The sequence below is a fragment of the Protopterus annectens genome, chromosome 16.part0 (assembly GCF_019279795.1).
Source record: "Protopterus annectens isolate FY-2018-M chromosome 16.part0, PAN1.0, whole genome shotgun sequence".
NCBI classification, from domain to species: Eukaryota; Metazoa; Chordata; order Ceratodontiformes; family Protopteridae; genus Protopterus; species Protopterus annectens.
In genome coordinates this window covers 41,225,667-41,245,152 of record NC_056750.1, presented here as the reverse complement: position 1 = coordinate 41,245,152, position 19,486 = coordinate 41,225,667, and the positions used below count along the sequence as shown (strand labels likewise).

The 19,486-nt window shown below is 36.1% G+C and overlaps 1 protein-coding gene across 2 annotated transcripts in view; it reads left to right on the top strand.

Annotated features, from left to right (window-relative positions):
• PRRT1B (proline rich transmembrane protein 1B) overlaps window positions 1-19,486 on the top strand; it is a 245,585-nt gene that overhangs the window by 208,316 nt on the left and 17,783 nt on the right. The window contains exon 3 of one of the 2 annotated variants that reach the window (XM_044057864.1): window positions 2,701-2,838. The exons of the other annotated variant lie outside the window; for it this stretch is intronic. Within the exon in view, the coding sequence (XP_043913799.1) occupies window positions 2,701-2,838 (138 nt within the window). The remainder of the gene's footprint in view (window positions 1-2,700; window positions 2,839-19,486) is intronic. 2 annotated transcript variants of the gene reach the window in all.

The following is a 19,486-nucleotide window of genomic DNA, read 5'->3' as shown; positions in this document are numbered from 1 at the left end:
CACCAGATGTTTCCTATCACTAGATCTGTGGTGACTTTGTTTCTCCAATCCATGCAGCTGTCTTGAAGTGAAATGATTTTCATTTTCTCCTTAACCCAAGTGACTCACTTTATGTAGAAGATTTCAGCATATATATGAAAGCATGAATGGACACACCAGCTGCAAACACCAGTGGAGACTAGGATCGTCGGAGTGGGAGTATGAATGGACACACCTGTTGCAGACTCCAGTGGAGACTAGGATCATCAGTGATAGGAGCATGAATGGACACACCTGTTACAGACACCAGTGGAGACTAAGATCATCAGAGGTGGGAGCATGAATGGCCAGACCTGTCACAGACACCAGTGGGGACTAGAATTGCCAGAGGGGGGAGCATGAATGGACAGATCTGTCACAGACACCAGTGGAGACTAGGATCATCAGAGGTGAGAGCACGAATGGACATACCTGTCACAGACACCAGTGGAGACTAGGATCATCAGAGGTGGGAGCATGAATGGACACACCTGTCACAGACACCAGTGGAGACTAGGATTGTCAGAGGTGGGAGCATGAATGGCCACACCTGTCACAGACACCAGTGGAGACTAGGATCATCAGAGGTGGGAGCATGAATGGACACACCTGTTACAGACACCAGTGGAGACTAGGATTGTCAGAGGTGGGAGCATGAATGGACACACCTGTCACAGACACCAGTGGAGACTAGGATTGTCAGAGGTGGGAGCATGAATGGACACACCTGTCACAGACACCAGTGGAGACTAGGATTGTCAGAGGTGGGAGCATGAATGGACACACCTATCACAGACACCTGTGGAGACAAGGATTGTCAGAGTTGGTAAACAGCTCCATGGTGGGGGGGGGCATTAAAGGGTCATGTTACTGTAGAGTTGGAGTATTTCTACTGATGACATGTGCACTGCAGATCCCCCTCATGAGGTGTAGCATGGAGGGGGAGGAATACTGAAGGGAAATGGTTCATTCCAGTGGAGTAGTGCTGGTAACAATGATGCACTGTTACAGAATATCATATTTAGTGCTTTGAGAAATGATTCATTCCAGTGGAGTAGTGCTGGTAACAATGATGCACTGTTACAGAATATCATATTTAGTGCTTTGAGAAATGGTTCATTCCAGTGGAGTAGTGCTGGTAACAATAATGCACTGTTACAGAATATCATATTTACTGCTTTGAGAAATGATTCATTCCAGTGGAGTAGTGCTGGTAACAATAATGCACTGTTACAGAATATCATATTTAGTGCTTTGAGAAATGGTTCATTCCAGTGGAGTAGTGCTGGTAACAATGATGCACTGTTTCAGAATATCATATTTAGTGCATTGAGAAATGGTTCATTCCAGTGGAGTAGTGTTGGTAAACTGTTACAGAATATCATATTTCCTGCATTGAGAATATCAAGTGTAGAATTTTTGTCTGTTGCTTTGTGCTCTGTACACCTGTGTGCTGTTGTCTGATTTGCCAACAGTCTGGGTTGTTATGCTACTACATTGTCAATGCTGAAATTGCAAACCAAAAAATCTGAACTCACAGGCATGAACAGTGTAAAAAATAACTTTCTAACACCTTTCTGTGAGATCTTTGCATTCACACTCCTTGCGTAATTATTCTTATCCACAAGTCACAGCAACTTGATATGAATAATTACGCCCCCAGCCATACCTGTAGGTCTCAGAATTTTGAGATTTATAATTCTGACTTAGATAGGGCATATGTTCCCTCCAGTGTTTTTTTACAGCACCTTATGGACAGTTTCAACAAATTATTTATTTATTTGTTTATTTGTCTTTGTTTACCAGAAAAGTCTGACTGGGTAATACCCATTTTCAGTGGAAGCCTGGGGAGAAAAGCTCCAGGTGCTTATGATGCATTATACTAATTATAAGGCCCATGTGGTCTTATCTATACACCTAAGTTAGCAGGAATAACAATTTAAATTTCATATGCAAGTCTGATTATTTTAAAATCACAGCTTTGAAGAAGTGTGTTAAACTAGGATCAAACCTGAGTTAAAATCACAAACAAGACAACAAATGCAAGGCCCACCTATTTGATCTGGCTAAAAAATAAAAACAACATACCGTATATAGCATTTGAACTAATAAAAAAAATTGTGTGCAGATATTTAAAAAGTATTTAGGTTTAAGTTCCATAGATATTCTCTCCTCATATCCACTAGAGACCATGTGAAGCTGTTCTCCCACTCAATAGAGAATCAGCATTTCAGTCAAACTTTCACATCTATTCCATTTTGATTCTCAGTGCAGGAGGTAATACAAGGCTAATCAGACCTATACTTCTTTGAGTCAAAGGATAGTCTATTCCCTCAACAGAGAACAGGTCTGGGTACCTTCTTCCTGAGGCCTAGACCTTGGAAGCTTAATGCAGAGGAGATAAAACGAGGAGCTGGAAATGTGTGACACTTAAAAACACGAGACATTACTAGGTTGTATCCACATAATGGCTATGCGGCTGTTTTGGCATCATATGTGTAAGTTATGACTCAAAAGTCTATAGGTTATATTTAAGAACATGTATATCATGGAGCTGATTTATTTAAGATAATATATAGGCAATCCTTTCAGCATAAGATAAATATAATTTAGCTGTTCTTTACATATAGAGGTCACTCTTGACAAGTGCCGCTATTACCATGAACTTTCTTTCCTCCATAGTTTACTGGTCCTGTAAATGGTTTACCAGCAACAGCAGAGAGGAGACACCTCTCCAAAGACTACATGATTGAATCCATCCTGGTGACGGCCTTCTGTTGTTTCCTCACTGGAATTGTTGCTATTGTTTATTCTCATGAGGTAAGACATCCAAATTCATTCTGCTTTATCACCTAAGATGGGAATTGCAAATTTATTTAATAATAATCCAAACATGTATATTTAGTAATTCCCAAAAGGTTTGTGTCACACATAGTATAAATAAAAGGTTTACACAATTTATAGCAGTAACCCCTCAGTGATGTCCACCAACTAAAGCAAAAAGCTTCACTTGTTGTCGCTTTTTCCCCATTTAAGTTCGCATGATTTACAAATGGGTTATAATATAACCAGGCATTTCTTTATGTTACATCTAACTGCTGGTCTCATCTTCTGTTTTTTCCCCCAGCAAAATGTATCCCATATTTTTCATTTCAGAATTCAAAGGAGCAAACCATTTTGAATTTTTTTTCAATCCTTTTGAGGAGCAGGTTTCATTGGTGAATACTTTATTTTCAACTCTGGAACAAAATTTCATCCACTACTCCCTCATTTTATCTAATCAGTTTGTAAAAAAATGTTTTGAAGAGACATTAAAACCAACTTTTATACATCTGTGATGGCCGCATCCCATGTAATCTTCATTTCTTCTGCATTCTCCAAACATTTATCTTCATTCCTAGAGTTCTATTTTTCCATTCAAGACTACTGAAATCTTTATTTTCTGATTCACTTTTTATTTGCACTGTTCTTTGTCTGCCTCATTTCTCCTACGTATATTGTCCTTTCAGAACTAGTGTACTCTCTAGGGCATAGTTTTGCTCTGATATGTTTCTCTCATATATTTTTCATTCCTTCCAACATCCATTTTACTTAGCACTGTTTTATATTATATGCTTCTTCACTGACGTGTTACCATTTTTTTGATTGCATTAATGAAAACTGGATTGCAAAAAAACAAACAAAATGGTACCTTAAGCACTTTAAAGCAGTCAACAAAATGCAGTACAAATTATTTATTTTTATGTATTTATCCTTTATTGACTGGGTTAATTCCATTAGGCTAGTAGCCTCTTTCAGGGGAGAACCGAGGTGGTATTTATACTACTAGAAGAAATTTGGTTGAGGCATTAAGGAACTTGCCCTACTTTTCTGAAGCTTATAGATGGCATCAGAGGACTTCTACATGTGCAAGGAAGAGACCTAAGGGAAGCAGCAACAAGCAGGAGGGGAGAAAATCTATGGAGAGTTTGGAGGAGGAAAGTAAGAATTTGTTGAAAATTGTGCTTAATATGGAGCTTCTGAATGTAAATAAGGCTTCTTGTATGATGGATGTAACACATGAAGAGTGCTTAGCTGTCTCCAAGGAGAAGGAATAAAGTGAGTCTGTTGAAGTGATGCAGATAACAGGACTAGCGTCAAGAGGGCTTGTGGATGATGTTCTGTTGAAAATAATGAAGCAGGATGATCCAGGGAACAGTTCTGCTTTTTTATGGGGTGAGATAGCAGATAGCTAGGTGATGTGGAAAAGGAACCAGGTGATGTGGCAGCAAAGAATGCAGCAGTAATATAAAGTAATACAGGAAAGCAGCAACAAACTAAGAGGTCTGGTTTAGTGGCAACAGATAATGCAGTAACTAAAATGTATGCAGCAGTGACAGCAGGGAAAAAGGGAGTAGCAACAAACTGCAAGTAACACTGTTCTTAAAAAGAAGATACCAACTGTGAGAATAAGAACAAAAAATGACAATGTAATAGATATTATGTATAGGACAATTTGGTAACTGTTATGGGTTTTAAAGCTCAAGAAATGTAGTCTTTTATACATATCATGACAGGGACTTTTTGTGACTTTACAGTTTGATAGACTGATGATGCAATTTCTAAAACTATGTAACAAAAGGAAGGACTTTTATCTGTGGAACAATTATTTGTTTTCTAGTAGTAACTTAACTCATTAACACCTATATGGTGTGGAATGTCACACATCTAGCAGCCTAAGCACATCTTGTATTCCAGGCCATTTTCTGAAAAATAAACTTTTATAAAACTTAAGATAAACAAAAGTAAATATTTTATGAATAATAAGGGGTATTAAAACTGTAGAAATAGCAACATTATCAGTAAGAAATATTCTTTCCAGTGATGATGATCAATTCATTCAAAGTCTTTCCATAAACACTTAGTATATTATAATGCATACAAACCCAAAATTATAATTTTTACTGTACTTTCACAAAGTGTGATATTCTGGAAGCTGTTCAACCCAGGCATATGCTGTTAGAACATGTTTGTTAACCAGACATAAGCTTTCATATGTCAACAAGAAATTCCTCTTTGTCCTCATGTTTATTGAGATAGTTACAGAACAGTGAAAAATAAGCTTAATTGCATAATTATAAATATAAATAATATTAGATATCAGTTATGATGTGCAGCTGTGGTGGTGCTGCAGTAGCGTTGTTGCCTCCCAGTAAGACGCTGTCCGGTTTGATTCTCAGCTAGAGCGTCTTCTGCGTAAAGACATGTGTGAATGGGCATACTTTTGTTGAAGGTTGTGCATCAGGGCTGGCAACTCGACACGTAAAAATCAACTGCCAATCATTAGCGGACCAGAGTTCCGCTGTGGCGACCCCTAACCGGGAAAAGCTGAAAGACACATACATACTTAAGATGTGCAACTTACAGTGAAAATTTAAAAGATAGTTTTCTTCAACATGTAAATTTTCACCTGTTTTCATATAACAGTTTGTAAGTCACTTCATTTCCAAAGAATTAAGTACATATGGAATTAATTATTTACTTAATTATTAATTAGCAATATCTCAGATATAGTATGATATAAAAGGACACTGATAATGAATTTTCCTGTCTCCCACCATGGCATATCACACTATACCCATCAATATCAGATAGGGCTCCCAGGTATGAAAATATGAACATAAATAATGAAAACATGTATAATAAATGACGAATGGTGATTCATTTCTTTGCTGAAGGACATCCTAGATTAACAATATTGGTGTTTTTTGTTAATAAGTCCTTACACATTTTAATACTGCTTATTGTTAGCAAGTAAATCACTTTGTTAAAGATTCAGGCAAAACTCCGTAGATACAAAACAAAAAGGCGAAAGGAGCAAAGCAGTCCAGAGATAAACCACACAGTGGTAAATGGTAGTAGAATTAACGTATCACAAATTTATTTGCATAAAACACGTTTTCATCTCACCAACACGGGAAACTTCTTCAGAAAATGAGTATTAAAACATAGAAGACAGGATGTCACTTGAATCTTATACAATTCAAAAAGTTCAAAAAAGTTCTGCCCATAGGCAATTCTGTGCTGTTAGCCAATCAAGGGTTCTCACAGAGTTAAAGGTACAGACAACTGTGAGTACTTAGTCGGACTAACCTAACAGTTCAAGTAGATGGTACAAGAGGGTACGACATAAATAGTACATAAAGCAGTACGTAAAATAGCACATAAAATATAAAACAAGCATTTTACAATTCACTAAAATAACTAAACTCTAATACATACAGTGATCACAGTGCTAGTATTGAAACTCATCATATAATTGATCAATATATGGTAGACATAAATAGTAAATCAATAAAAGAACTAATAAACAACTTATATGCTAGTTGTTAAATATTCACAATATTTATTAGTTAGTTGACTTGAGACAAATTAAGTTATCTCAAGACACTCCTCAATTTCAGTAAACATGAGATATTAAAGTTATCATTTAATCCTGGTATACTGAAGGCATTCAATAACAGCTGCCACTCCAGTTCTCGGCATTCTAATTGGATAGGAATAGGGCCACCTCTGATGTCCTGTCCTACCTGGTCTATGGCTAAGAACTGGAAACAGTGGCCATGGTTGACATTTATATGTTTAGCTAGAGCATTGTCACACTTATTTTTTGAAATGGCGTAAATATGCTCATAGATCCTATCTCAAAATCTGCAGTCAGTCTTTCCCACATAAAAAGTATTGCAGGATTTACACATCGCTAAGTAAACTAAACTTTTTGAGTTACAGTCAAGTTTGTGTTTAATAAAATATTTTCTGTTAGTTAACTCAAAATAGTTACTTCTTGTTACATGTTTACACATACTACAAGTGCCACAGGGGGAAAAACCACTGAATCTGTTGTTAGACTTGGATAGTTTACGTTCCAGAAGACTTTTTAAGTTCGGTCCTCTCCTATAAATAATAACTGGTAAAGGGCCAATTCTCTCAATTAGTGAACTGTCCTTAGATAGTAAATTACCAAAAATCACGAACACAAACCTTAGAAAAGAAATCCACCGAACAGCTAGAAAAGTCCAATAGCAGCCACTTTAATAACTCCACAAGTAGAACAAGTAAAACAGTCTTTAAGCGTGCAATAACTTCATTACACTTTTAAGTAAGCCTATAGATATCGCAACTTCCTCAGAAGACAATTAACCAGTGTCTCTCATGCTTTTATATATTAAAATCTTAAGCAGTAATAACCAATTAGTGTCAATTAAGTAATTAGTTAGTCATAAAACATTTAACTATTTTATGTCTGAATGTGTATTGACTATTATGACCAAGATACATGCGTATTATGCATCAAATTACCAGATTTTAATTTACATAATTTTGTATATAAAAATCTATATATATAAATCATTACCTTTCTATACTACTTTAAAATTTCATCTTAATAAAATACAACCTGCATAGACTTATTACAATCAATTCTAAACATTATTTAAAATCATCAACCATTTTTAAAAAAATTTTTTGTGTGGCACATTATACCAGTTTAATAAACAAACTTTAGTAAATTCGTATTCATATTCAAATTCGTAGCTTAAGCCTGACAAGGGGTATGATCTACAACTGAATAATCTAATACTTAATTATGTATGCTGCCTTCAATATTCTAAATATCTGCATACTATGTGTTTTCAATACTAATAAGTGTATATGTGCATGCATGTAGCGTGCATACAGCACCCAATAGACCTCATGTCAACTTTTCATACTCTTTGTGTATATATTAAATACAATGATACAAAAATGTAATATACAACGTATATGGTAACATATTACATAGTAAACCATATACCTTGTAGAAACCTCATCCGTTTTTAAAAAATCAATAAATGTCAATGTATACTTTCAGTAATATATTCAGTAATATATGCATCTAGCAAAAATTAACTTAACTTAACCATATCATAAAAGTACATGACCATAAGTAAACATTAGTGAGCATAAGTGAAATTTGGACATCAAAAATTCTAGTTTAATATTTTGGTATTTTAATATAGTTTTATATATAATATGGTTGTAATAGGACCTGGTTATAATTTACCATTCATCTTTCTAGGTTTTTTTAATCTTAAAATACATTTAATAGATGTCATCTCATTTAACCCAGGGAATTGGTTAGCATTCAACATCAATTGCCATATCAATTCCCTTCTCTCTAGTTTTAGTGGTTCATATTGACATCTTATATCAGGTTCCACCTGATCTATCACTTTAAATCTAAAATTGTGCCCTTCATTCAAGTGGCAGTTTTTCCTATGTAAAAAGTGACTAGTCTAGAATTTTCATGCAGTTTTATCACCTATTTTAATTTGGACGCATTTGATATTAGGAACATTTTAAATAAGAATTGGCACCTCTTGGTTTCTGACAATGCGTTTAATGATTTATTGGCAGAAAAACCAAAAATCATTTATAAGAGAAATCAAAATTTTAAAGAAATTTTACAAAGTAGGAAAGAAAATGTAAGAATTAGTAGAGGGATGGTAAAATGCGAAATGTGCAATTATTGTAGATATATAGAAGAAGGTAATTGTTTCACACTTAGGAACCGAACCTATAAAATAGGGAGAAAGTATAACTGTAGTAGCCGTCAGGTTGTGTATCTAGCAACATGTGATACATGTTTAGCTTTTTACATAGGAAAAACGGACAGGAGACTACAGGAAAGAATCTACGAGCACATATATAGTATTAGAAGAACTAGATTGGACAACGCATTGGCTAGGCACTGCCACTTGAATGAAGGGCACAATTTTAGATTTAAAGTGATAGATCAGGTGGAACCTGATGTAAGATGTCAATATGAACCACTAAAACTAGAGAGAAGGGAATTGATATGGCAATTGATGTTGAATGCTAACCAATTCCCTGGGTTAAATGAGATGACATCTATTAAATGTATTTTAAGATTAAAAAACCTAGAAAGATGAATGGTAAATTATAACCAGGTCCTATTACAACCATATTATATATAAAACTATATTAAAATACCAAAATATTAAACTAGAATTTTTGATGTCCAAATTTCACTTATGCTCACTAATGTTTACTTATGGTCATGTACTTTTATGATATGGTTAAGTTAAGTTAATTTTTGCTAGATGCATATATTACTGAATATATTACTGAAAGTATACATTGACATTTATTGATTTTTTAAAAACGGATGAGGTTTCTACAAGGTATATGGTTTACTATGTAATATGTTACCATATACGTTGTATATTACATTTTTGTATCATTGTATTTAATATATACACAAAGAGTATGAAAAGTTGACATGAGGTCTATTGGGTGCTGTATGCACGCTACATGCATGCACATATACACTTATTAGTATTGAAAACACATAGTATGCAGATATTTAGAATATTGAAGGCAGCATACATAATTAAGTATTAGATTATTCAGTTGTAGATCATACCCCCTTGTCAGGCTTAAGCTACGAATTTGAATATGAATACGAATTTGCTAAAGTTTGTTTATTAAACTGGTATAATGTGCCACACAAAAAATTTTTTTAAAAATGGTTGATGATTTTAAATAATGTTTAGAATTGATTGTAATAAGTCTATGCAGGTTGTATTTTATTAAGATGAAATTTTAAAGTAGTATAGAAAGGTAATGATTTATATATATAGATTTTTATATACAAAATTATGTAAATTAAAATCTGGTAATTTGATGCATAATACGCATGTATCTTGGTCATAATAGTCAATACACATTCAGACATAAAATAGTTAAATGTTTTATGACTAACTAATTACTTAATTGACACTAATTGGTTATTACTGCTTAAGATTTTAATATATAAAAGCATGAGAGACACTGGTTAATTGTCTTCTGAGGAAGTTGCGATATCTATAGGCGACGAAAAGTGTACGAGTTATTGCACGCTTAAAGACTGTTTTACTTGTTCTACTTGTGGAGTTATTAAAGTGGCTGCTATTGGACTTTTCTAGCTGTTCGGTGGATTTCTTTTCTTAGATAGTAAATACCAATTCTTTCGTAGCAGGAATTTTATTTGCTCACTATCATTGTTAAATGAAGTAATGAAACTATGCCTATAATGGTGACTTATAACTGTTTGTACTGTTTTAGAACTTGTTCTATTGACTGGACTAGAATAGCTATTCAAGGAATAGGTGTCACTGTTTTCCTCAGTTGTTAATGTCTGTGCTATATTAGAACCTCTAGAGTCAGGGAGAATGGGTTTTAATAAGCCCAACTCTCGCTTATTCCTTACTTCTAAGATTAATTCTTGTATGAGGTAGACTGGGTAGCCCCTTTTAACAAACATGCTTTCTAATAACACATTCTCCTAGGAAGTCATTGTCTGTGGAACACATTCTAGCTGCTCTAACTAGCTGGCCCTTTACAATAGAACGTTTCTGTTTGAAAGGGTGCAAACTAGAAAAGTGTAAGAATGAGTTACAGTACGTTGACTTCCTATAAATAGTGGAGAATAGTTTGTTATCAGGTCCTCTAGTCAATTTAACATCTAAATAATCAGTACAGATTGTACCAAAATGATGTGTAAATTTAAAGAACAAGGTGGTAGAGTTTAGATATTCAATAAACTCATCAGCATCTTTGTTGTTGCCTCTAAAGATGACGAAAATGTCATCCAAAAATCTTGTGTAATAAATCAAGAGTTTTGATATTTCTGGTTTATCCAGTATGAAACATTTTTCCCAGTAGGCACCAAGCAAGTTAGCCAGACTTGCTCCACAAGGGGAGCCCATTACTACCCCTTGTTTCTGTAAGAAAAACTGGTTATTGAAAGTGAAAAAGTTATTAGTAAGAATGATGTCCAGTAGTTCTGTCATCACATGAATGTCATTGTTAGGGGCATTCATGTGTTTTAACATTAGAGTAATCCACTCAATTACTTCCATATGAGGAATGGAAGTGTATAGGTCTACCACGTTGATAGTCAAAACATTAGAGTGATGGTTTAAAGTTAAATTGTTAAGACTCTCCAATAGTGACCACAAGTCTTTACAGATTTGTGGTATTCTTTTCAAGTATTTTTGGAGGATGGAGTCTACTAGTTTAGCACAAGGATATGTTAGAGATGTTCTACCATCAATGAGGGGTCTCATTAGTGGGTTCAAAATATCCTTGTGAATTTTAGGGATTCCAAACATGATGGGTAACTTTGGGAACGGGATGTTAATATAATTATAAGTGTCTAAATCAATTTTAGATTCAATAAATAGATCCCTAAAGTAACCTTTTACTCTCCTCTGTGCTACATTGTATTCATTCAAAGAAGCTTTTACATAAGTTTTATTATCGAGGACTGCCTCCATTCAGTTGATGTAATCATTAGCATCAAAAACAACTAAGCCACCCCCTTTGTCTGGCTTGACACACCGTACCATACTTGATCTGATCAAGTACAGTTCTTCTTCTTGTTCAGAACTAATATTGTAAGATTTAGAGTGGTGACTTATCTTACATGTGTGTACCATACTTCTTATATCAAGTTCACAAACACTTTCAAAAATATGTAATAATGGGTGTAGTGGTGGATTGAATGTACTTAAAGGCTTTAGTGACCCATGAAAAGTGTCATGGTCACCTAACAAGAAAGAAAGATTTAATTTTCTAACAAAGCATTTCAAGTCCATCAAAGTCTTAGCTAAATTCATGTTGAAACTGAGAACAAAGGTGTTACCCTTTGCTAACAGTTCCACTAAGTCTGAATTGATACTTATTGATGAAAAATTATATATATTAAAGTCACCATCAATATTTTTCAATATTAACGGCTTAATACAGTCAATGGGTGAGGCAGGGTCAATCATTTCTTCCTCCGATTGTTCCATGGTTTCTTCTTTGAATTCTGTGCCCTCTGTGATTTCGGTAGGGTCTCAAGGGCCTTTCGGCAGATAAGGATAATTTAGATGCATTTGGACTTAACACCAGCCAATTCCCTACGACAGACAATGCCACAACTAATCTTAAAGAAAATGTGGTTCTATTTTTTCCAAACTAAACAGACAAATGAAAACCCTCAGAACAAATATATGGCATCTAAAGCTTTTTAAAGCATACAAAATAAAAGATATCACACCAAGAGGGCTTCGCATTAAGTTGCAACCTTTAGTGGCTAATATTGACAACGAATTAAGACAAGATTGGGCTACTGCCCAACATCAGGCATCCATGCTTTTTGTTGAGTCTTTCTAAATATTATGAAAGAAACATTGAAACTCTGACTACAGAACTACAAACTACTTGTTTGGAAGCTGAAGCATTTTCTAGTACAGATTACTATCAGGGTCATTTATCTCAACTAGCCAAGGAATTGACAAATATAGAACAACTTAAGAAAAGAAAAATACACAAGTTCAACAGAGATTTAGGGGATTATGAAAAAGGCAAACCCTTTGTAACACCAAAAAATGTGAGGTTTAGTGAGGGTACATATAAACCATCAAGGGGTAAGAAAAGACCTAGACCTATCCTTAAAAAATATGACACCACACACAATGTCACTTCTGATGATGATTTTTCATCCACTACAGAAGGTGATGTTTCCTCCAACCAGGCATCCCCAGTAGCCAAAAGGAAGCAATTCACCCCTTTAGGACCAACAAACGCAGGGCAGGGAGGAAGCACAGGCGCAGATTTGGGTACAACCAATCTCCAAACACTATTGAAACAAATAACAACACAGTGAACAATGTACTTAATATTTCCTCTGTTGTACTCACGGATGCTCAATATAAGGTATTAAATAAAGGCCTTAATTTTGTACCCACATCACCGGTGCCTGAACATTTATTAGCTGATGATATTAACAACTTTTGTAGAACACTTAACCTGAAGCTATTTTTTTTCAGATGAGTCTAATTCTCAAAGATCTATTGGTTTCAGGTTTGGAAAATCTACATTTGTACCACCAATGGATAAATATGTCTCTATATTCAAAGATTGTGTCATGAAGGATTTACATTTTTCTAAGGATCGTGAGTGTTGTCGGAGTAATCTCAACTGACATGAACGTGAAGCACTTACACAACTGCAACATAACAGAAATATAGTGATCACGTCTGCAGACAAAGGTGGGGGAATTGTTGTCATGGACTACTCAAAATATAAGGCAGAGGCACTTAAACAGTTATCTCAATCGCAGTTTTATATAAAGATGGTAGTGGATCCCACTCCTAATTTTAAAACTGATATTGATTCATTTATAGACTTAGCTGTTGAGGAGGATATCATCACCCCACAAGTTGCCAGGCAACTCAAGGTGCCGGAACCGATGCCGCAGTACCTGTATCTAATACCCAAAACACATAAAGACCTAATGAATCCACCAGGTAGACCCATAGTTTCAGGTCGGGGATCCCTTACTGAACCTTTATCTGCCTTTCTGACGGAATATTTAAAGCCATTACTGCCCATGGTCAGATCACGTATCCAAGATACAACACAATTTTTGAATATTATTGAAGACTCACAACTGGAAGAGGATTGGCTGTTATGTACATTAGATGTATCATCCCTATACACAAGTATTCCACACAAAGCTGGCATTTTGGCAGTTACGTATTGGTTAAATCAATCCAAGTTATATTCCACTGGATTTAACAATTTTTTGATCAAGCTAACTGAATATGTATTGCAAAAAAACATCTTTTATTTTGAAGACAACCCATACTGGCAAATTAAATGAACAGCAATGGGGGCATCTTTTGCCCCAATTTACTCAGATTTATTTATGGGGTATTATGAACTGACCTTCATATATGATGTCCAGCGGAATATTTATATGGACCATATGGACATATGGCGCAGATATTTAGACGACTGCTGGTTGGTGTGGCGGGGAGGTTTGGAGGAATTATCCAAATTTGTTGATTATCTAAACAATAATCCATTCGACATACAATTTACTGTCAATACTGGTTACAATGAAATTGTCTTTCTGGATGTTGCCATTAAAAGATTACCGGATCACACTTTAGCAACATCAATACACAGGAAATTCCCACAATATAACACCTTACTTCATGCTACCAGCTCTCACCCCCGCCACATCATCAGCAACATTCCAAAGTCACAATATTTGCGGTTGAAAAGGATTTGCTCTACGGATGTTGAATATTTCACACAAACACAAGAACTAACAACAAGATTTGTGGACAGAGGTTATAATCCCAACCATCTAACCAATACGGCCAAACAAATTCAAGCCAGGGGAAGATCGAACTTACTAAAGTATAACAAATTACAGGATGTCACCACGCAAGGTAGGCAGCCCATTAGATTAGTCACCACGTATGGTAACAACACATCCTGGTTTAGACAAATTGTCAACAAACATTGGGATATACTACAGTCAAATCCATTCCTTAATGACATTCTCCCTGAGACCTGCGCTTTTTCTTACCGCAGGGGACGCACTATTCAGTCTCAGCTAACACATTATAAAAGGTTTACACCAGTCACTAAACTACAAACAACACTTTTTGGTGATGCATTAGTGGGGTGTTACCCATGTGGACATTGCAGTGCATGTCAATACATCTGTAAAAGCAAAGAATTCACCAGCAAAAATACCCCAAAGGTGTTTAACATTAATATCTTTGGGAATTGCAGCTCTGATTGGGTGATTTATTTGGCTCAATGTACTTGTTCTGCGTTTTATGTTGGGCAGACCTCTAGACCCATCAGAATTAGGATTAGTGAACATTTGAGTTCCATAAGAAATAGAAGGATTACCGATGCTTTATACAAACATAGTCAACATCACACAGGAGCGTCGTTTAGGTTTATCATCATAGACAAAATCCAACTTCACAGAAATTTCAAGATGGGTTGGCATACGAAACTTAATAACATGGAGAATAAGTGGATTACCACTTTTGGGGCTTTTTTTAAGCCAGGACTAAATGAATATGAGGTACATGATGGATTGTCCAGATAATTATTTTTAATATTGGTATTGGCCCCTAGGTGGTATGCCGCACATGGTTAAAAACTGATTATTGGATATCATAAATATTCATGTTACCATCCTCTAACCATATTCCAGTTATATCATATAAATTCATTCCAATATCGCTTTTGAGTCCTGTAAGAAATACACAATATAAGAAATTTTGGCTATATATTATATTAGCCATCTATTTCATAAATATGAATAATGTATATTTATACATAAATAAGTAAGTTTAAATTTTCAGGATCTCAGTTGCATGCTGTTTAAAATATGTATAACAAGTATATTTTTGCTGAATATGTTCTCACCTTTTCACTGAATATGTACCCATTAAACAAGTTTTATTAGGTTGATACCACTTTAACATAAGGGTATATGTAGAGGACCAGGATGTTAAGGTGTTTGTGTAAGCAACTGTTTTGTGTTATTGAAGAAGTCACATTGATAAAGGCTATATCAGCCGAAACCGGTTTGTGCATCTTTATGAAAGGGTGCTTTTTAGCCACCTTTAAATAAACATTTATTCGGATTTGAATCTTGCTGCTGAAGTGTGCTGGTCCCCTTTTTTGTTTTCATAGTCCGACTAAGTACTCACAGTTGTCTGTACCTTTAACTCTGTGAGAACCCTTGATTGGCTAACAGCACAGAATTGCTTATGGGCGGAACTTTTTGAATTGTATAAGATTCAAGTGACATCCTGTCTTCTATGTTTTAATACTCATTTTCTGAAGAAGTTTCCCATGTTGGTGAGATGAAAACGTGTTTTATGCAAATAAATTTGTGATACGTTAATTCTACTACCATTTACCACTGTGTGGTTTATCTCTAGACTGCTTTGCTCCTTTCGCCTTTTTGTTTTGTATCTACTTTGTTAAAGATGCCAGACACAAAAAAGTTCTGGACACTGTAAGGGGCTATGTGTATAAACTGCTATTATATAAAAAGGTGCCTGTGGCATTCCCCACTCTGGGCCAGTAATCAAAGAGCCTAAATCCTCACCACTGACACTGGAGAGGGATGTTCACTTGGAACAAAAATAGATACACACATTATTTCCAGATGCAGCTCTCTGCATCAAGCACAATTTCCCTTAAGAGCATGCAGGGAACACACTCAGTCCAGGGGCTAGTTTCTTCCTCTCTCTCTCCAGGCCCCTAGTAAGACTGGCCCCTGGCACAGCTGTAGAGTTGACTCCTCAGCCAACTGTCCAAGTCAAATCCTCCAGCACCCTCTCTGTAAAACCAGTGCTTTGTGTCCCTCCTCCAAGCAGCTCACACACACACACACACACACACACACACACACACACACACACACACACACACACACACTCTTTGAGATTTGATTTTCACAGACACAGAGACACACACACACACACACACACACGGGAAAGGCTGGCACAGATTTACTAGCTATGCCCCCTTCTTCCCAGACTATAAAGTAGTTACACTGCCTTCAGACACTCCAAAGCCAGCTACTCCAAGGCTCTTACAAGGGTACCCAATTATACTGAGTGAAATTAATATTAATACAAATTATTTATTTGTTTATTTTATTTTACATTTGTTGACCGGGCTAGTCTAACTGGATATATGTCCATTTTCAGTAGAGGCCCGGGGAGATAAGCTCCAAGGCAGAAACAAAAAAACAACAAATAACAAGTCATATATACAATGCATATTACAGGTTAACACAGAATTTTCAGCGAGGCAAAAATCATAACAGTGCAAAATGCAGGTACATCATACAGGTACAGTACATAATAAAAAATGGAAGGCAGGTTATTGTATAATAATATTAATAAAGAGTTCCCTCAATAATAAGTATCCACAGACATTGGAAATAATGTAATTTAGAGAGAGATCGGGTTTGTAGTTAATAAGGAAGGTATAACAGTTATAGAGAAGTCTGGGGTAGGCAGAGCCAAGTTTGAAGGGATAGATGACTAGTCAGCTTTAGTACAGGAGCATAACCAGTGTGATCTGAGGAAACGTTTCAGTCTGTTTTTGAAGAGTGATATAGAGGAAATTGAGGTAGGGTCACTGGGGAGAAGATTCCAGGATTTTCCAACAGCATTAGAGAAGAGGGAATTCCCAGCCCTTGTTGTTAGATTTAGAGGTATATACAAGAAGTTTGTGTGATGACCGTAAGGACTTCAGATTTTTATAGGGGGTGATGAGGGTAGATAAAATAGGAGTATTGGAAGATTGATAAAGAGTCTTATGGGCAATGGTTAGTTGGTGGAATTTAATCAGGTTTTGTAGTTCTAGCCATCCCAGCTGCTTTATATTAATGCAATGGTGGGTTCTAAATGGGTTGCCTGTAGCAAATCTGGCAATATTATTGTAGGACATTTCCAATTTGCTGAGGTTATTCTTAGATAGATTAGTAAAAATGGGTGAGGCATAGAGGAGTGTAGAGATTAGATGAGTGTGAGCTATAGTTGTTTTGGCTGTAGGTGAAAGGAAGGGTTTAATCCTATAGAGAGAGCCACGTTTTTTATTGACAGTTTTTATAGTATTGTTGATATGGATGTCAAAGTTCAGATTGTTGTCAATGGTGATACCAAGTAGTTTGGTGGTTGGGTCTGGTGATATAATGGTACCATTGGTGGATGTAACAGAGAAATCAAAAGGAGAGGACTTGTGAGTAGGATTGAAGAGGAGGAGTTTAGTTTTTTTGGGGTTCAAGAGAAGGCAACGCTGTGTGAACCATTGTTCAACTGTGTTAAATACCTTCTGGATAAGAGAGTGAAGTTCAGAGGTGGATGTGGCTGAGCATATCAGTGTGGAGTCATCAGCATATTGTATGCATGTGGCTTGGGGGATGGCTAGATGAAGGTCATTAATAAATATGGAGAAAAGAAGAGGTCCTAGAATGGACCCTTGAGGGACACCCAGGGTGACAGGCAGGAGGGTCGATAGAGCCTCGTGCCATAGTACAGCCTGTTGTCTTTTACCTAGGTAGGACTGGAACCATTTTATGGAAAGTGCATCTAATGACAGGGATTTGAGTATGTTTATGTGACTCCGGTGATTTACCATGTCAAATGCTTTTGACAGGTCAATAAATAGTGCAGAGGAAAGATTATTAAGGTTGCGTTTTTTTGTTAATGCAATCAGTAAAGGAAAGGAGGGCAGTGGTAGTGCTGTGTGAAGGTATGAAACCATGTTGACAGCTGGAAAGTAAGTTATTTTGGATTAAGTGGTCGGGTAATTGCCTATGGATGCATTTCTCCATGACCTTAGCCAAAGGAGAAAGAAGGGCAATGGGGTGGTAGTTTGACAGTTCAGTGTAGTGTCTACCTTTATGGAGGGGATAATATGGGAGACTTTCCATAAGGTAGGGATGTGACCTTCACTAATAGTTCTATTGATCAGAATGGAAATGGGGTAGGCAATAGCCTTAACTGATATCTGTCGATATTCAGCAGGTAGTTGGTCTGCTGAGGGAGAGCATGGTTTCAGTTTTTGTATAAGGGTTAGAATATATGTTGTTGGGACAGGTTGGAAATGAAAAGGAGGGGGTGGAGTTGAGTTATAGGAAGGTAAAGTGAAGGTATTAGGTGATAGCTGACTAGCTAGTGTTTGGATTGCTTCAGTAAAAAAGGTATTGAAGGTATTGGCTGTATGCATGGGATTTTCCTGGTCTGTATTTTGAGGGTTTGGTGTAGTGGATTGACCTGGATGGAGTAACTGGTTAATGCTTGCCCATAATTTTTGTGGGTTGTTGTGGTTAGCTTGTTGAAATTGTAGGTAGTAGTTTCTTTTATCAGAGAGTGTAGCTTTCTTAGTGTCATTTCTTAACTGTCTAAAGGTTTGTTGGTCTACAGGGTTTTTAGTCATTCTCCATTTGGCCCAATATTTAGTTCTGAGACAAATTTTGTGTTTGGTTTCTTTTGAAAGCCATGGGGCAGAATTAGTTTTAATTCTAATCAATCTGGTTGGAGCATGGTGGTTAAGAATGGCAAGGAAGTTAGAATTAAAGTATTTAATGGCTTCTTCTAAAGGGAGGTGCCTTAAGGGAGGCCAATTGCATGCTCTTAGTTCCTTTTGGAAGAGATCAGGGTTAAAGTTCTTTTTGGATCTGATATTTCTGGTAGTGGTTGGAATGGGAGCACTGGCGTTATGCCTGATGATGTAGGAAAGTGAGTGGTCACTTATATCATCAGGGAGGGTTCCAGAATCATAAATTTGAGGATGATTGTTTATGAGGATCCAGTCTAATATGCTTACTTTCTTGTTAGATTTATTTATCCTGGTGGGGGAGGTAATTGTTTGTGAAAAAAACATATAGGTTAATGTGGGTGGTAGGGAGGCTGCTACAATAGCAGTTCCAATCAATGTTTATATCACCTAGGATTATGGTTTCTTGGGGCAGGTGTTGGGATAGCCAGCAAAGGATAATTTCCATGGTGGCAATGTTATTACCAGGAGGTAGATACATACAGATAATATAGATGGATTT